This window comes from Mytilus edulis, chromosome 2 (genome assembly GCF_963676685.1).
Source record: "Mytilus edulis chromosome 2, xbMytEdul2.2, whole genome shotgun sequence".
NCBI classification, from domain to species: domain Eukaryota; kingdom Metazoa; phylum Mollusca; class Bivalvia; order Mytilida; family Mytilidae; genus Mytilus; species Mytilus edulis.
The window spans coordinates 72,511,538-72,528,755 of NC_092345.1; the positions used below are offsets into that span (position 1 = coordinate 72,511,538).

General features: G+C 31.7%; 1 protein-coding gene across 2 annotated transcripts; it reads left to right on the plus strand.

The window, feature by feature from the left end:
- The first annotated feature begins 9,645 nt into the window (after positions 1–9,645).
- Positions 9,646–15,062, plus strand: LOC139510676 (perlucin-like). 2 transcript variants are annotated; one of them, XM_071297221.1, is made up of 5 exons: positions 9,646–9,713; positions 12,657–12,751; positions 13,452–13,545; positions 14,461–14,674; positions 14,947–15,062. In XM_071297221.1, the coding sequence occupies exons 1-5, from the start codon at positions 9,656–9,658 to the stop codon at positions 14,975–14,977; spliced, it is 492 nt and encodes a 163-aa protein (XP_071153322.1). In that variant the 5' UTR covers positions 9,646–9,655; the 3' UTR covers positions 14,978–15,062. The 2 variants fall into 2 exon arrangements, with proteins under 2 accessions (XP_071153322.1, XP_071153321.1); XM_071297220.1 differs by lacking the exon at positions 9,646–9,713 and adding an exon at positions 11,991–12,127.
- The last annotated feature ends 2,156 nt before the right edge of the window (positions 15,063–17,218 follow it).

The window sequence follows — 17,218 nt, forward strand, 5'->3', positions numbered from 1 at the left end:
TGTCTCATACATACTAATCGTCAAGGCGTAGCATTAATTTTCTTTGAATTTCATAAATAAGACATCATATTGTCATATTTTAATCACACCGCTACATGTATGGATCTGTGAACTGTGCTGGTTTTTTTTTATGTTTTGATATGTAAAGGATATATTACTTGTATTAAATTCTCCAATAAGCTATACTTCTATTTACAGTATTAAATGATGTAGCACATACATACTTATTCAACATTTGCATATACAGGTCGTTTTTTTTTATTGAGGGGAAGTCTTTTTGGACGTTTTGTATATTAACTGAAAAAAACTAATTTAAATTTATGAAAAGACGAAATGGAGAAGGAAGGTGATACGTAATTTATGAATGTTCTAAAAGTGGAGTTATGAGTGTCATTGATTTATTTCTGCAACAATTTGTTTTCAATTGAACATGTTACTTACTTAGATTCTTTAAGTTTTGAATCCAGATACATAATGCTATCCTATTTTACACAAATCATCTTACACAACAATAACGAATCACACTCACACCTCACTATTGGTTAAAGAACAATCCATAGCACCGGTTTAAGGGAAGGTCTTTGCAAGATGTAGGCAAAACTTAATCTGTGAGTGAAGAACACAGTTTTGTGTTAGATCAACAAAATTAATTGTTGTCGATCTCATATAAGACAAGATAAACAACAATACCAAACTACAAGGTTAAAAAAAGTCCATTAAACCTGACAAAAACAAACACTCGACTATACCAACTAAAGGAACGAATGGAAAAGATATTTAAAAAAAAATCTAACGAATGATGCAACCACTGGGTCTATACCACTGCTTTTGAAGTTTTTACTCCTCTAAGATATCACCAGCCTAGTAGTCAGCATTTCTGTGTTGACATGCATTATCATTGATATGTTCATGATTATAAATTAACTGTTTACAAAACTTTGAAGTTTTGAATACCAAGTCTTTTCTACTTCAGGAAAAGACTACCATAGCTGTTTTTAGTATAACTTTTAGGAATTATTGGAACTCAATGCTCTACAATTTCATATTTTATTTGGCTTTTTTTTTTTTTTACTTATTTTGATTTGAGCGTCACTGATGAAACTTTTGTAGAAAAACGCGCGTCTGGTGCAAATACAAACTGTAATCCTTGTATCAATGATTAGTTTATTTATAAAGTTCACATTTTCTTATTGTTTTGACCTTCGAATTTCTAATCGCATGGAGAGATGTTTCGTGTATCACATTCACGGAATATGGTAAAAACAAAGGGATACGACAGACACATTAATTTGATTTGCCTATAGGGAAAACGGTAGTATTTAATTTTCCCATCATTAGGTTGGCCTTTTGTGTACCCAAGGCAGGTGAAGGAAGTCAAATTAGGAGCGCTGTGATTGGATGTAAGGGTACAATATATTTTTTATTTATCTATGAATAACTGCAGTGTGTATATTTACAATATAAATTTTAAAACCTATTGAAATATTTTCTAGAGAATTATTCGAAAAGACTTGCAAAATTTCATAAATTTGGTGCAAAATGACGGTGAGCATGGATAACATAAACAAGCTCCGTTGGAAGTTGGTCATGATACTATTTGGCTTTAATTTTTAAAACAGAGTAATAAAGTACTAACACAACATATAACTGTTTTATCCAGGTTTTTATCTTAAAAAGTGGTAAATTTAGAAAATGTTAACATTGTCGCCTATGGCAGAATAAATAGTACCGTATTCCCTATACTGAAGATAGCAAGGGAAATCAAAGTCACTCAAACTTCAAGTCTTTTATACTTTTTTGAAGCTTTTGATTAGTACATTTGATTTTGATCACAAAGAATAGAAATTTTTCACTGAGAACAATACTGTGTTGAGAAAAGTGCTGAGTCATCATGATAGGTCAAATTGATTGGTAATGATATAAAACTTTATTCTAGGATGTCAATATTAACTATATTGTGTAAAATGCACCATATTATAGTTCTTTTGTATTTGATTTCACCTTTCGCAATGATTTTTACAATTTGAAACACCAGAATTCAAGTCGCAACAAATATTTTTTACTGAAATGTTTGCCTTTTTGCTGCGTAATTCCCTGAATGTATAACTTGGGTATTTCTGTAAACATAATCTATTAAAATGGGAAATTGCCTGGTTTAGTTGTATTGTTTATGGAATTAGGCAATATTTGATCACATTGAAAGCATTTTCAGTGTTAGAATTGTTCATCTAAAAAAAAAGAGGCCCACTTGAGGCTAAATTTACATAGAATTTATACTCTCCTGTGTAAAGAATTGTTCACATTCTTGATAATGCATGCAGCAAATATTTCAAAAGTGCTTCATTTTGTAGTTTCTTTCTTTTATTATATCAGACATAAATAATTTTTAATTTCCTACTGTTTGAAAGGACTTTTGTTGGAAATTAATACTCCCAAGGGACATAATTCAGCTTTTTACATTGATTAATACAGGCATCAAAGGCAACTTTACAGCTGAGTAGTTTGCATATTTAAAGTTTAAAGTGTCTAATATCTTTGTTTTCATCATCTCAAGACAGAATAATAGATTTTATAACAAGCTCTAAAATTTTTAACCACAATATGGCATATACTAAAGCATGGAATAGAAATTAGTATGAAAAATCTTGCATTTGTGCATTTCTTGTAAATTTTTGATAAAATGAATACAAATTGAATGGAACTGTCCATTTTATCTGTTTAAGGTAGATGGGGTGTCTAAATAATAATCCATAGAATTTCTTAATAATTTGCCAAAATGTAGTTTATATCCTGCTTGTTTAAGAACATTAATAAAAAAAATGGGTCACCGGACTTATTTTCACACTACAGGTTGTGCAAAATTGTCAGATTTTGTATAGATTATGCATGGAAAACCCAATTTTCGGTCATAAACGAAAACTACACCATATAATTTTGAGATAAAATATGAGAAGATAGCTCCAATAATATTCTTTCAGATAAGAAGAAGAAAAAATGGGGTCACCGGACTCGTTTTCTTGCTACATAATAAAAAGGGTAAATTCCTAACACATTCTTTTGTAAAAGTAACACTATCTGAATTATCTGCCCTTGCATTTGAATTGTCTCCCCTTATATGGCAAAGTTGGAAAAAAATGAATCAAACAAAAGTATTTGTTTTTTGGTAAAATACAACCCTAAATATGATAAAACATGGCATTTTCTATATTATAATGAAAAATCTTACACATGAATTACCTACTAATCTTAAAATTTGCACATTTTATCAAAAATCTAGACCTTGTTTTCTGGTATTTCAAAATCCAAAATGGAGGAAGACACCCTATCTACCTTAAATGGAACTATTTATCATTCTTTTTAAATAAGATAAGATATGATTGGATACAGGTTGTTTATTAAGGCTTTTCTGAAAGAAGTAGAGAATGAGGTAAACCAGCATGTAGGGGTGGGGACATAAAATGATCTATGTTTCTTTAAGTACTGGGGACATACAAGTATTTATTATAGCCAAGGTTTTCACAATAGCCCAGTATTGCATTAATAATGTCATAAGAATTCTTTATATCTCTATGTCACAGTATAGGGAAAACGGTAGTATTTAATTTTCCCATCATTAGGTTGGCCTTTTGTGTACCGAAGGCAGGTGAAGGAAGTCAAATTAGGAGCGCTGTGATTGGATGTGAGGGTACAATATATTTTTTATTTATCTATGAATAATAGACTTGCTATAATTCCCTTTGTAATATTTCTCTCTTACTAATTTATATGTTTACTGATAAGTGCCAGCCTACTGATTGCCCTTGGAGAAAGGGACTTGTATAATAACATTTTATACCGACCAGATACTGGTCGGTAAGAGGTTATTATTTCACATCTGCTGATAATAGATAATTAGGCTGTCATGTGTATATATCCCATGCTGTTCTCCCATATTTTAAAATTGTCTTTTGAATGAAACCGAGTTATGTCCATGTGTTTCACGTAGTTTTGCCAAAGTATTCTGATATGACGATTTAAATGTTTTGAAAACACTGTCAATTTTTTGCAATTCTCTAACACATTTTCTACATGCAGTATCTGCATGTGTCTCTTCTGTAATATTTATTTCCAGATATTTTTCAATAAGAATACAGTATTCAGATTTGATGCTGCCATGAAATAATTTTCTCCTGTAATCACTTTTTTCAATTCTGTTTCCACAAATTACACAAAGAGTTTTTTTTTAGCTGTTGGAGTAAATTTTATAAATCTAAAAAACTTTTTTGGAGTAAAACTTTCTGCCATTGGAAACAACAGAAACTCTGACAATGATGTGATGTTTGATCATATGTATAAGTTCAGTGACCTTGTCGTTCTAGTAAGTTATAAAATGAAAATAAATAAACAGTATTTGCACAACACTGGAATATCAAGTTTCACTTCCCAACTGTTATCTGAAATTCTTACCAATAAATGTCAATCTTAATTACTCTAAGATTAACAGTTTGGTCACGCCTCAGACAAACTTTACAAGTCCCTTCCTCCTGCAGATGTCAGTATAATTATAATCTCCTAGTAGCAGTAAAATTATTAAAGAAGCAAAATTGAAAAAATAATAATAATTAGGAAGGGACATGTAGCAAGTCTAGATGAATAACTGCAGTGTGTATATTTACAATATAAATTTTAAAACCTATTGAAATATTTTCTAGAGAATTATTCGAAAAGACTTGCAAAATTTCATAAATTTGGTGCAAAATGACGGTGAGCATGGATAACATAAACAAGCTCCGTTGGAAGTTGGTCATGTACTATTTGGCTTTAATTTTTAAAACAGAGTAATAAAGTACTAACACAACATATAACTGTTTTATCCAGGTTTTTATCTTAAAAAGTGGTAAATTTAGAAAATGTTAACATTGTCGCCTATGGCAGAATAAATAGTACCGTTTTCCCTACATTTCCACACACTTTTCCCGAATGTAAATCATGAACTTTTAAGATATTCATTTGAATTCAGTTTTTATTAGATATGTATAGCTCCTCTATATATTATATAATTATTGTATTTTGCCCACAGCTTTTACGCAGCTCTATCCGCTTGGAATGGCGGTTGACCCGTCAGTCATTTATGACTGCCTTGGTCAATTTGGCACATTTCGCTGCGTTTACTTTAGATATGCGTCATTTTGTCGCATATTTCAATTAGCATCCAAAACATTTGATATTGGGGGTCTCTGTATCCCAGGACCCACCACACAAAAAATAATGAATCTCTGTATCCCAGGATTCATTTTATTTTATTGGATGCTTCATTTATTGTAAATATTTAGTTATCTATCTAGTTAGTTATCTAGTTATCTTTTGTAGTCTGCCAATATGAAAGGTGACTACGTTCATTTAATTATCTATCTGCTTGCTATATATAGACCCTTCTACAACGAAATTTGTTTTACATGCACACGTATAAAAATTGCGGTTTTTATCCAACGCAATCATAGGTTTGAACGTAGTTTTCAATTTAGACTCGTTTATATTTTTTCGTTTGGGCTTGTATCATATTTTCCCTCCAGTTTATATGATCCGTTCATCCTATATTGGCTCTTAAAATTCAAGAGTCTATCTTAAAATGAGGGTACTTTTTATATGGCCTTCCAAATACCGTTTCGATCCCTAACATCACTGAAGAGACATTTATTGTCGAAATCCGTATCTGGTGTACTAAACAAATATTGACACCTTATGTTTGTGGCATAACATCGTGGCCACAAATTAAAAAATTTCTGTTTAGTATTAAATTTATATTAAGATCCATTTTGTAACATCTTGTGATCAATTTTATCTGGAAATCGCCAATGGCAGTCCGCAAGGTTAAAGAACATCAGTTGTTCGACCTGTTAGTCAAATGCGTTTTGTTTAAATATACTTCTTCACTTTTTTGGTCTTTTGGAAAATGTTGTTTGTGCTGTTTTTAGACCCTTCTACAACGAATTTGTTTTACATGCACACGTATAAAAATTGCGGTTTTTATCCAACGCAATCATAGGTTTGAACGTAGTTTTCAATTTAGACTCGTTTATATTTTTTCGTTTGGGCTTGTATCATATTTTCCCTCCGTTTTATATGATCCGTTCATCCTATATTGGCTCTTAAAATTCAAGAGTCTATCTAAAAATGAGGGTACTTTTTATATGGCCTTCCAAATACCGTTTCGATCCCTACCATCACTGAAGAGACATTTATTGTCGAAATCCGGATCTGGTGTACTAAAAAAATATTGACACCTTATGTTTGTGACATAACATCGTGGCCACAAGTAAAACAAATTCTGTTTAGTATTAAATTTATATTAAGATCCATTTTGTTACATCTTGTGATCAATTTTATTTGGCAATCGCCAATGGCAGTCAGCAGGGTTAAAGAACATCAGTTGTTCGACCTGTTAGTCAAATGCGTTTTGTTTAAATATACTTCTTCACTTTTTTGGTCTTTTGGAAAATGTTGTTTGTGCTGTTTTTAGACCCTTCTACAACGAAATTTGTTTTACATGCACACGTATAAAAATTGCGGTTTTTATCCAACGCAATCATAGGTTTTGAACGTAGTTTTCAATTTAGACTCGTATATATATCTTAACTGTTTATCTGGTTATATGTGTTTATAATTTTGTAGTTTGTAATAAGGCTGTGGCCAAATACTACCAAAACTGTGTTTCTGATATTTGCGCATCAATAATAATAGAATTTATGATTCAGCATAGATTTTGTTATTAGTGTAAGCAATGTGTGTCTACTTTTTGTGCTACTTTCGTGCTACTTTTTGTCTAATGTGGGTTATCACTTATCTGATTGATCACGCGCAGTATGACTGCGAATGCAATCTTTTCAATAGCTACATTTGACGGAAGCAGACGTATATACATTTTGAGGATTTCAAAAACCCACCCATCCACCGCTTTTTGCTCATAATATATATAGACAATTTTTGCTGTGTCTTGATGTATTTTTTCCGAATGTTCCTGTTACAATTAATGGTTCGAGACGTCAACTAAGCAGTCAACTGTATATGAAGTGTATCAGTGTGGTATCCAGTGTACTTATCTTAAGTCCGTATTTTGCTGGTTGAACTTTACCATCTTAACGTTATGTGCGTGGTTTGTTTCAAGACTAAGTATTTTAGAGACATTTCGCTGCGTTTGCTTTAGATATGCGTCAGTTTGTCGCATATTTCAATTCGCATCCAAAACATTTGATATTGGGGGTCTCTGTATCCCAGGACCCACCACACAAAAAATAATGAATCTCTGTATCCCAGGATTCATTTTATTTTATTGGATGCTTCATTTATTGTAAATATTTAGTTATCTATCTACTTAGTTATCTAGTTATCTTTTGTAGTCTGCCAATATGAAAGGTGACTACGTTCATTTAATTATCTATCTGCTTGCTATACATATATATATCTTAACTGTTTATCTAGTTATAATTTTGTAGCTTGTAATAAGGCTGTGGCCAAATACTGCCAAAACTGTGTTTCTGATATTTGAGCATCAATAATAAACAAAAATACCCAACTACAAGGTTAAAAAAGTCCATTAAACCTGACAAAAACAGACACTCGACTATACCAACTAAAGGAACGAATGGAAAAGATATTTAAAAAAAAAACGAATGATGCAACCACTGGGTCGATACCACTGCTTTTGAAGTTTTTACTCCTCTAGGATATATGTTCATGATTATAAATTAACTGTTTATAGAACTTTGAATTTTTGAATACCAAGTCTTTTCTACTTCAGGAAAAGACTACCATAGCTGTTTTTAGTATAACTTTTAGGAATTATTGGAACTCAATGCTCTACAATTTCGTACTTTATTTGGCTTTTTTTTTAATTTATTTTGATTTGAGCGTCACTGATGAAACTTTGTAGAAAAACGCGCGTCTGGTGCAAATACAAACTGTAATCCTTGTATCAATGATTAGTTTATTTATAAAGTACACATTTTCTTATTGTTTTGACCTTCGAATTTCTAATCGCATGGAGAGATGTTTCGTGTATCACATTCACGGAATATGATAAAAACAAAGGGATACGACAGACACATTAATTTGATTTGCCTATATTGTGACATTTTCATTTGATATTCGTTAGGTAATTGACGACTTTCAATAGTCATTTTAATGTTCATTTCGTGGAAATCAACGCTATATCAAATTCTCACTTATTATGAAATATATCATCCAACTGAAAAGTACAAAAACAGTGCAAATATTCTGACAGGCACATCTAGATGTTTTAATAAACTATTGGCGACGACTTTATAACTATCAGTTTTATTGGTTCCAACCAGTTGATATTACTTTATGTTTCTGTCCATGTTCTAATGGATAAACTTATAACCACAGAGTTAGAATAGAGTTGACGCCGACCATCTTTCAAACCCTACAATCTAGCATTATGACATTCAGTTCGTTTTTATGTAACGTAAAATTTCGTTGACCATACCTATTGCATTTAAAGGTAGTGTTTATGAACAGACTGGATAGATCGTATGGCAGGGAAAAGGTTTACTTTCTTTTGATTGATTGATTGGTGTTTACGCCACCTTAAACACTATTGTGTTATTGTGCAGCTGTCAGTTTTTATTGGTGATGGAAACTGGATGGCCGGAGATAAAAACTAACAATCATAGTCAATTAAGTTTGGAGTCGAAGACACCTGTCACGTAAGGAATTCAAACTCTCAACCTTAGTGTTGACCTCTCGTCCCCCTGAGGAACCCAACTTTCTTTTGAAATTGATTGTTTCGTTGGGTAGATCAAGGATTTGTGTAGTAGACTTACTATACAAATCCTTGGATAGATGAAATGAATAACAGTTCTACATGTCAAATGGATCAATTATCAGTAAAACGCAACGTATAATTCGTGGTTTATAGAATTCTTCACATGACAAAAGTAGAGACGCTAGATACCAAGAGACATTCAAAACACATTAGTTGAATATAAAATCAAGTGACAAAAAACAAAGAAAAACAATCAAGTCGTCCACAAAACAATCATTTCATATTTATATTGAGCAACACGAATCCTATCGAAAACTATGGGTTATAGCATCTGGTCCGGAAAAGTAAGCAGATCTTGTTTCACTAGTGTTATTCTGATAGTGCCCTAGAGTATCAGTAGCCCAGTAGCACTTACTAATTTCTTAATATACGGATTTTACGTTATTAAAATGTGTTGTAACAAAAATTTTAAAAATATTTTTTAAACTTCTATTTAAAATTAAGGAATGTATCTCCCTCATGCAAAGCCCTGATTCCTTGCCCGGCTTTGGCTATACTTTTTTTTTATCCTTTTTTGTTTATATTTCCTCGTAATTTTAATAAGCTTTGGATTTTCGAATAAGTTGGCCTCGATTATCACTAAAGATACATCAATTGTCGAAATTCGAATCTGGTGCAGAACATTAGTACCGTGTATGTTATTAAGTCAATTACTTCCCTTTTGTTAAAATCGGAAGCCTCAATCCAAGTTTTAAAAAAAAACAATCCAAAACATGAATAACTTTCCAATTAAAATTATATATCCATGCTTGTAAAATCTAGGGGTCAACAAGAAGCCATGCAATTTCAAGGCCGTATTAGATCAGATAAGATATGAAACTTCTATTTACAATGGAGTATTCAGGGATTGCATTTTTGTGTCACATTTTTGTAGTTTTCAAACTGTTCGGTAAGATAAAAACAATCACAGTAATTTTTCTCATACACACGATGTTGATGCCAGTAAACAAGTGTGTACACAAAACTTTAAAATTCTTACCTTTCTTGAAAAATGCATGTAAATCTTAATAACTAATCAGAAACATAAGAATCACATAGTTAATTCCTTATCATACTAACCCACGTAATTAAGCGACAGCTCATATTTGAATAATTTCGCTTTACTTACATAAATTAACACTCGACTATACCAACTAAAGGAACGAATGGAAAAGATATTTAAAAAAATCTAACAAATGATGCAACCACTGGGTCGATGCCACTGCTTTTAAAGTTTTCACTCCTCTAGGGTATCACCAGCCCAGTAGTCAGCACTTCTGTGTTGACATGCATTATCATTGATATGTTAATAATTATAAATTAACTGTTAACAAAACTTTGAATTTTTGAAATACCAAGTCTTTTCTACTTCAGGAAAAGACTACCTTAGCTGTTTTTAGTAAAACTTAAAGGAATTTTTGGTACTCAATGCTCTACAACTTCGTACTTTATTTGGCTTTTTTTTTTTTTTTACTTATTTTGATTTGAGCGTCACTGATGAAACTTTTGTAGAAAAACGCGCGTCTGGTGCAAATACAAACTGTAATCCTTGTATCAATGATTAGTTTATTTATAAAGTTCACATTTTCTTATTGTTTTGACCTTCTATTTTTTAATCGCATGGAGAGATGTTTCGTGTATCACATTCACGGAATATGATAAAAAAAAAAAAGGAATACGACAGACACATTAATTGGATTTGCCAATATTATGACATTTCCATTTGATATTTGTTAGGTAATTGACGACTTTCAAAAGTCATTTAAATGTTCATTTCGTGAAAATCAACGCTATATCAAATTCTCACTCATTATGAAAGATATCATCCAACTGAAAAGTACAAAAACAGTGCAAATATTCTGACAAGCACATCTAGATGTTTTAATAAACTATTGGCGACGACTTTATAACTATCAGTTTTATTGGTTCCAACCAGTTGATATTACTTTATGTTTCTGTTCATGTTCTTGTGGATAAACCTATAACCACGGAGTTAGAATAGAGTTGACGCCGACCATCTTTCAAACCCCACAATCTAGCATTATGACATTCAGTTCGTTTTTACGTAACGTCAAATTTCGTTGACCATACCTATTGCATTTAAAGGTAGTGTTTATGAACAAACTGGATAGATCGTATGGCAGGGAAAAGGTTTACTTTCTTTTGATTGATTGATTGATTGGTGTTTATGCCACCTTAAACACTATTGTGTTATTGTGCGGCTGTCAGTTTTTATTGGTGATGGAAACTGGATGGCCGGAGATAAAAACTAACAATCATAGCCAATTAAGTTTGGAGTAGAAGGCACCTGTCACGTAAGGAATTCAAACTCTCAACCTTAGTGTTGACCTCTCGTCCCCCTGAGGAACCCAACTTTCTTTTGAAATTGATTGTTTCGTTGGGTAGATCAAGGATTTGTGTAGTAGACTTACTATACAAATCCTTGGATAGATGAAATAAATAACAGTTCTACATGTCAAATGGATCAATTATCAGTAAAACGCAATGTATAATTCGTGGTTTATAGAATTCTTCACATGAAAAAAAAAATAGAGACGGTAGATACCAAGAGACATTCAAAACACATTAATTGAATATAAAAACAAGTGACAAAAAACAAAGAAAAACAATCAAGTCGTCCACAAAACAATAATTTCATATTTATATTGAGCAACACGAATCCTATCGAAAACTGTGGGTTATAGCATCTGGTCCGGAAAGGTAGGCAGATTTTGGCTCACTAGTGTTATCTGATAGTGCCCTAGAGTATCACTAGCCCAGTAGATCTTACTTATTTCTGAATATACGGATTTTACGTTATTAAAATTTGTTGTAACAAAAATTTTAAAAATATTTTTTAAACTTCTATTTAAAATTAAGGAATGTATCTCCCTCATGAAAAGCCCTGATTCCATGCCCGGCTTTGGCTATACTTTTTTTTATCCTTTTTTTGTTTATATTTCCTCATAATTTTAATAAGCTTTGGATTTTCGAATAAGTTGGCTTCGATTATCACTAAAGTTACATTAATTGTCGAAATTCGAATCTGGTGCAGAACATTAGTACCGTTAATGTTATTAAGTCAATTACTTCCCTTTTGTTAAAATCGGAAGCCTCAATCCATGTTTAAAAAAAACCTATCCAATACATGAATAACTTTCCAATTAAAATTATATATCCATGCTTGTAAGATCTAGGGGTCAACAAGAATCCATGCAATTTCAAGGCCGTATTAGATCAGATAAGATATGAAACTTCTATTTACAATGGAGTATTCAGGGATTGCATTTTTGTGTCACATTCTTGTAGTTTTCAAACTGTTCGGTAAGATAAAAACAATCACAGTGTTTGTTCATACACACGCTGTTGACGCCAGTGTGTACACAAAACTTAAAAATTCTTACCTTTATTAAAAAATACATTTAAATCTTAATAACTAATCAGAAGCATAAGAATCACATAGTTAATTTCTTATCCTACTGACCCACGTAATTAAGCGACATCTCATATTTGAATAATTTCGCTTTACTGACGAAAAGACACGTACAGTTGCAAGTTAAATATCGCATTTAAGAATGCGGGTTTCTTACAGATCTACCGAGACTATTTACAAGATATGAATACAATATTAATTTCCCACTTTTTCATAAACTTGATTGCTTCTGACTTACTTCCGTGACATCAAAGCAATAAAGTGTAATACTATACAATGCGAATTAACATGACAACACAACATATTCATTCAATATGAACGATTATTCGTTTTAATTTTAATTGGTAGCCTAACTGCATATATGAAGCTGTTTTTTCGTTGAAGGTTTTATATTGAGACATGTATGTTTAATTATTTTAGCTACGATACACTCTCAGTGTCCAGTCGGATGGCATCATTTTGAAAAATCGTGTTATTATTTAAGCGATAACAAATACAACTGGATATTGGCAGAGGTATGTTAAATGTGTGTGTTGACATGATATTCAATTACATTTCACCAAAATGAAAAGATTGAAGTATGGTTTTTTTTATCTGAAATTAACTGCAATAACTAGATACTCCATCGTCTAAATGGCATCTGAAACCAATGGATGCTATCATAGTTCTTAAGGGGGTGATTAAAAAATTATACAATGTTCTGAGCAAACATTTCTATGGGGCCCTTCATAGCTTGCTGTTCCGTGTGAGCCAATGCTTCGTTTTGAAGACCGAACATGACCTGTAATGGTTTACTTCTACAAATTATGACTTTGGTAGAGAGTTGTCTCATTGGCACTCATACCACATCTTCTTATATCTATGAAGCATCCAAGACAATTTGTAACTTTACTCTTTGAAATGAATTATGCTAATTTCTTATTTACTTTTTATTTCCAATAAAAGCACCCATGTCAGTTTGATGGCATGTTATATATGTAGGTTTACTGAAGCTGATACAAAACCGGGATTAACTATACAGACAGGATTAATAGTCATTATTTTTTTAGAGCGTGTGACCGCGATGGCAGTGCACTGAAAACCTGCAAGTTTGGGAAATAATTTAGAACTGGTGATACATGTAATGACCATTTGAATATGTTCATTAAATGATTTTATCTGATATCATGAAAAAATGTCCGTGAAGAGACTAATGTATAAAAATTTTAATTTTAGGATAGTTGTCGTGCACATAATGCCAGACTTGCTGAAATAGAAAGTAAAGAACAATCAGATTACTTAATTAAAATTTTTAAAGATTTTGGAAAACGTATGTATTTTTACAATTTACTGTTCAACTGGAAAATTAATCAAAAATGCATATATCTATAATTTTGACTAGGGACTTTACTATATAGTTTGCAGTTTGTATAAATGCAAAATAGTCGTGGAGATATAACCAACCGGACACCTCAAAAAGTAAAACATATAAATGCACCTCCAAACACAGCGTCATATCATAGTAGTTTCATCCGACAATTAGCCAACTATTGTACAAATAACAGGTATACAAATACATTTTTGATTTTTTTGAAAAATGCATTTATCTATGATTTTGACTAGGGATTTTTCTATATTGTGTAGCTTGTATGGATACAAAATAGTCGCGGAGATATCACATACCGCACATATCAAAAAACTTAACATATAAATACACCTCCAAACACAGCAGTATATTATATATCTTTGTAAGGCATTTTATTATTGGTTTCTGGTTGTAAGATGGTGCATAACACTACAAGGAGATAACTGTTAAATGAGCTGATTCTTGTAAGGTAATAAAGATCAAACAGTTGGGTAACCAGTAGCTGGTTAAGGAAATATCAAGCTCCTAAATGATCAAATTAAGTGACTTCAAACTGCTATATATCCAATAAAATTTTCAAGATAAAGTGTGTTTTAAGTTTTTTGAATTTTTTGACAAAAACATAAAAGTGTCGTTACAGGGTATAAATGATACATCCCTACAACAAACATACACTAAGTACAGATCTGAAAGTACTCGCAGCTACTGTTAACTATATATATAAAAGTCACCAACTAATAAAAAAGCATCTATCTAAGACTGAAATATCAATCAGTACACATTCAGCATACAATGGATTTCTTAGTGTTCTACAACTATAGGAATGTTGAACAATGCATATATTTTTAAGTTAAAATTTTACTGATAAATATTTAACAGATCATGACTACTGGATAGGAGGAAGAGATGATGTGATCGAAGGAACATGGCAATGGGCTTCTTCCAACATAATATTTAACTTTACAGCATGGGCAAGAGGAAAGCCGAACAATTATCACGGAAACGAAGACTGCCTTGAAATGGACTATGATCATAATTGGGAATGGAATGACCAACCCTGCTTAGAAACAGAATATTTCGTATGTGAACTTAAGTAAGTATCTATGTGTATTATCTAGTCAACTTTGACCTTGTTTTATCAAGAACTTTTCTTTTGAGTCAATATTTGTCAATGATTGTAAATTTTGTATGACAAAGGAGACATTATTTTGATTTTTTAACTGATTTTTTACATTTCCGTAAATACCTTTCTTCATACACAACCAAATTGATACAACCAACCAATTTCCTCGAAATTTTTTATAATTTTCAGTTATGTATGTTATTTTACGTTAGTGATATTATAATTGACTTTATTTTTTTCAGGTACCCTGACGACCTTCAAATTATTGGATAAGGATATATTTAGTTATTAAGAAAAATTGAAATAATGTTACTGTCTTGTTTTCTAAATAAATAGACAATAACTAATTTTTAATTAATATCAGTCTTCTTCTGAATTAATTTGATTGCTGGCTTATCTTTGACGTTCCGGTAGTAAGGCAACAATCAAACAAACGAAATGTAGACGAAGCACTTTCTTCAACGTTTATAGTAGAAAGTTCATTTAGTTATCAATCGTAGTTTTTAAAGGAAGGACATTTAAACAAAAACGCAGAAATAGTTCGTAGATCAAAAATTCAAAGTAATGTAACTGTATTATTCGTTATGGAAGAGATGAAAATTGAGGTTTTTGTGGATGTTATTTGCTAGTTAATTGAAAAGAAATATTTTAAAGATGTATATGTAAAGGAAAATCGAACGATACCAAAGGGATTATCAAACTCATAAGTTAAAAATAAACTGACAAAGCCAAGGCATAAAACTAAAAAGACCAAACAGACAAACAAAAGTACTTAAAGCACAACACACAACACAAAAGACTGTCACATCCCAACAACTGGGGATGTGATCTGGTGCTCATGAAGGGTAATCAGATCCTGCTGCATATGTGTCGCCCTTCAATGAACCCATACAAGTACGCACCAGGTTATAAATCTGTTTCGGTAGGTCACTACCTACATAAGAAAATGCATGTACCAAGTCAGGAATATGACAGTTGTTATCCATTCGTGTGTTGTGTTCTTTTTGATTTGGGGCTTCTCGTTTAGAATTTTTTATCGGATTTCAGTAATTTTGAGATTTAACTTTTTGTTATGGAAAAGAGAATAGTATTGTGGTAACGACATCTGTAAAGTAGATATATTATAACTGTCAACCAACACGTGATGACGTCCGTAAAATTTACAGAGGGATGATAAAATTTTCACTACTGACAACTCTTCGTTTGATTGCTTCCTTGTGAGTAGGAACCTATGGTAGCCGATTAATGTCATTTCGCGTTTTCGTGTTTCATATTCGATAGGGCGAAAACGCGAAGTTGAAAACGCGAAAACGTGAAGTAGAAAAGGCAAAAAGGCGAAATCAAAAACGCGAAAAGGAGAAACAGTTTTTTTTTTGATTTTGCGTTTTCGACTTCGCCTTTTAGCCTTTTCGCAACATACATGTTATCATAACATACCATTTAAAAAAAAAATTGGAGACAATACTACAAAGTATAAGTCATTCAAATGATGGTCATATAAATTTCATATCTGTGAAATACTTTAAATATTTTCATAAATTAGAAAAATCTCCTACATTCTTTGTTGGGTGAACAAATTTAAAAACAGATGCATTTTTATCAAATAAAATGCCTTTGAATATACAATTTACTTGAAATCATATTTTTGACATTTTAAAATAAATTTGTTAATTGATTCAGTTTCTCAATTTATTTTGTTCATCTGGTTCTGACACGTGGAGGATTGTTGTTATTGTCTATCGCATTTAACAGTTCATCCCTTGTCTCCTTGGTTTGTCCTGTAGATGAACCAATTTCCTATTTAAAAATTTGAAATATTAATCAATTGTTTAGTAATTAGGAAACACATACTCTATCCAATAAATCCAGGTTACCTTTTTTTTTAATTAAAAGAACTTGCGATAGGTTTATGATATCTTTGCTAAGATCAACCTTCGAAAGTTTTCAGGCGAGGTCTGGGATAGTCCTAAGAGGATCATACGACATGTCATAAGATATTCTAGTATCATATGACAAGTCCTAGGATAGTTTCTCGAAATCGTTCCAACTTTTATTTGACAAAAATCTTATCTCTACAATGTATTAAATTTTTAACTTTTTCACACAAACTTATTCAAATATTGAAAATTTTAGATTCACGAAAAGAGGATGAAATGAAAGATTGTATATTTGAAGTAACATAATAATAACGATTAATTTCATTTATTTTAAAATGTCCAAAATATAATTTCAAGCAAATTATATATTCAAAGACATTTTATTTTCTAGGATCTGCTTACTCTTCCGGAGCACCTGAGATCACCCCTAGTTTTTGGTGGGTTCGTGTGGCTTAGTCTTGAGTTTTCTCTGTTGTGTCATGTGTACTACTGTTTGTCTGTTTGTCCTTTTCATTTTTAGCCATGGCGTTGTCAGTTTATTTTCGATTGATGAGTTTGACTGTCCAGCAGGTATCTTTCGGTCCCTCTTTTATGAAAATATTTAAAGTACGTCACCGATATGAAATTTATATGACAA

What these genes read in the sequence shown, in the direction of transcription:
- LOC139510676 (XM_071297220.1), top strand. Translation starts at nt 12,052, where the DNA reads ATGAAACTTCTATTTACAATGGAGTATTCAGGGATTGCATTTTTGTGT. An exon ending in TGTAGTTTTCAAACTGTTCG is followed by an intron (nt 12,128 to 12,656) that starts GTAAGATAAAAA and finishes TAATTATTTTAG; the next exon opens with CTACGATACACTCTCAGTGT. An exon ending in TTTTAAAGATTTTGGAAAAC is followed by an intron (nt 13,546 to 14,460) that starts GTATGTATTTTT and finishes AATATTTAACAG; the next exon opens with ATCATGACTACTGGATAGGA.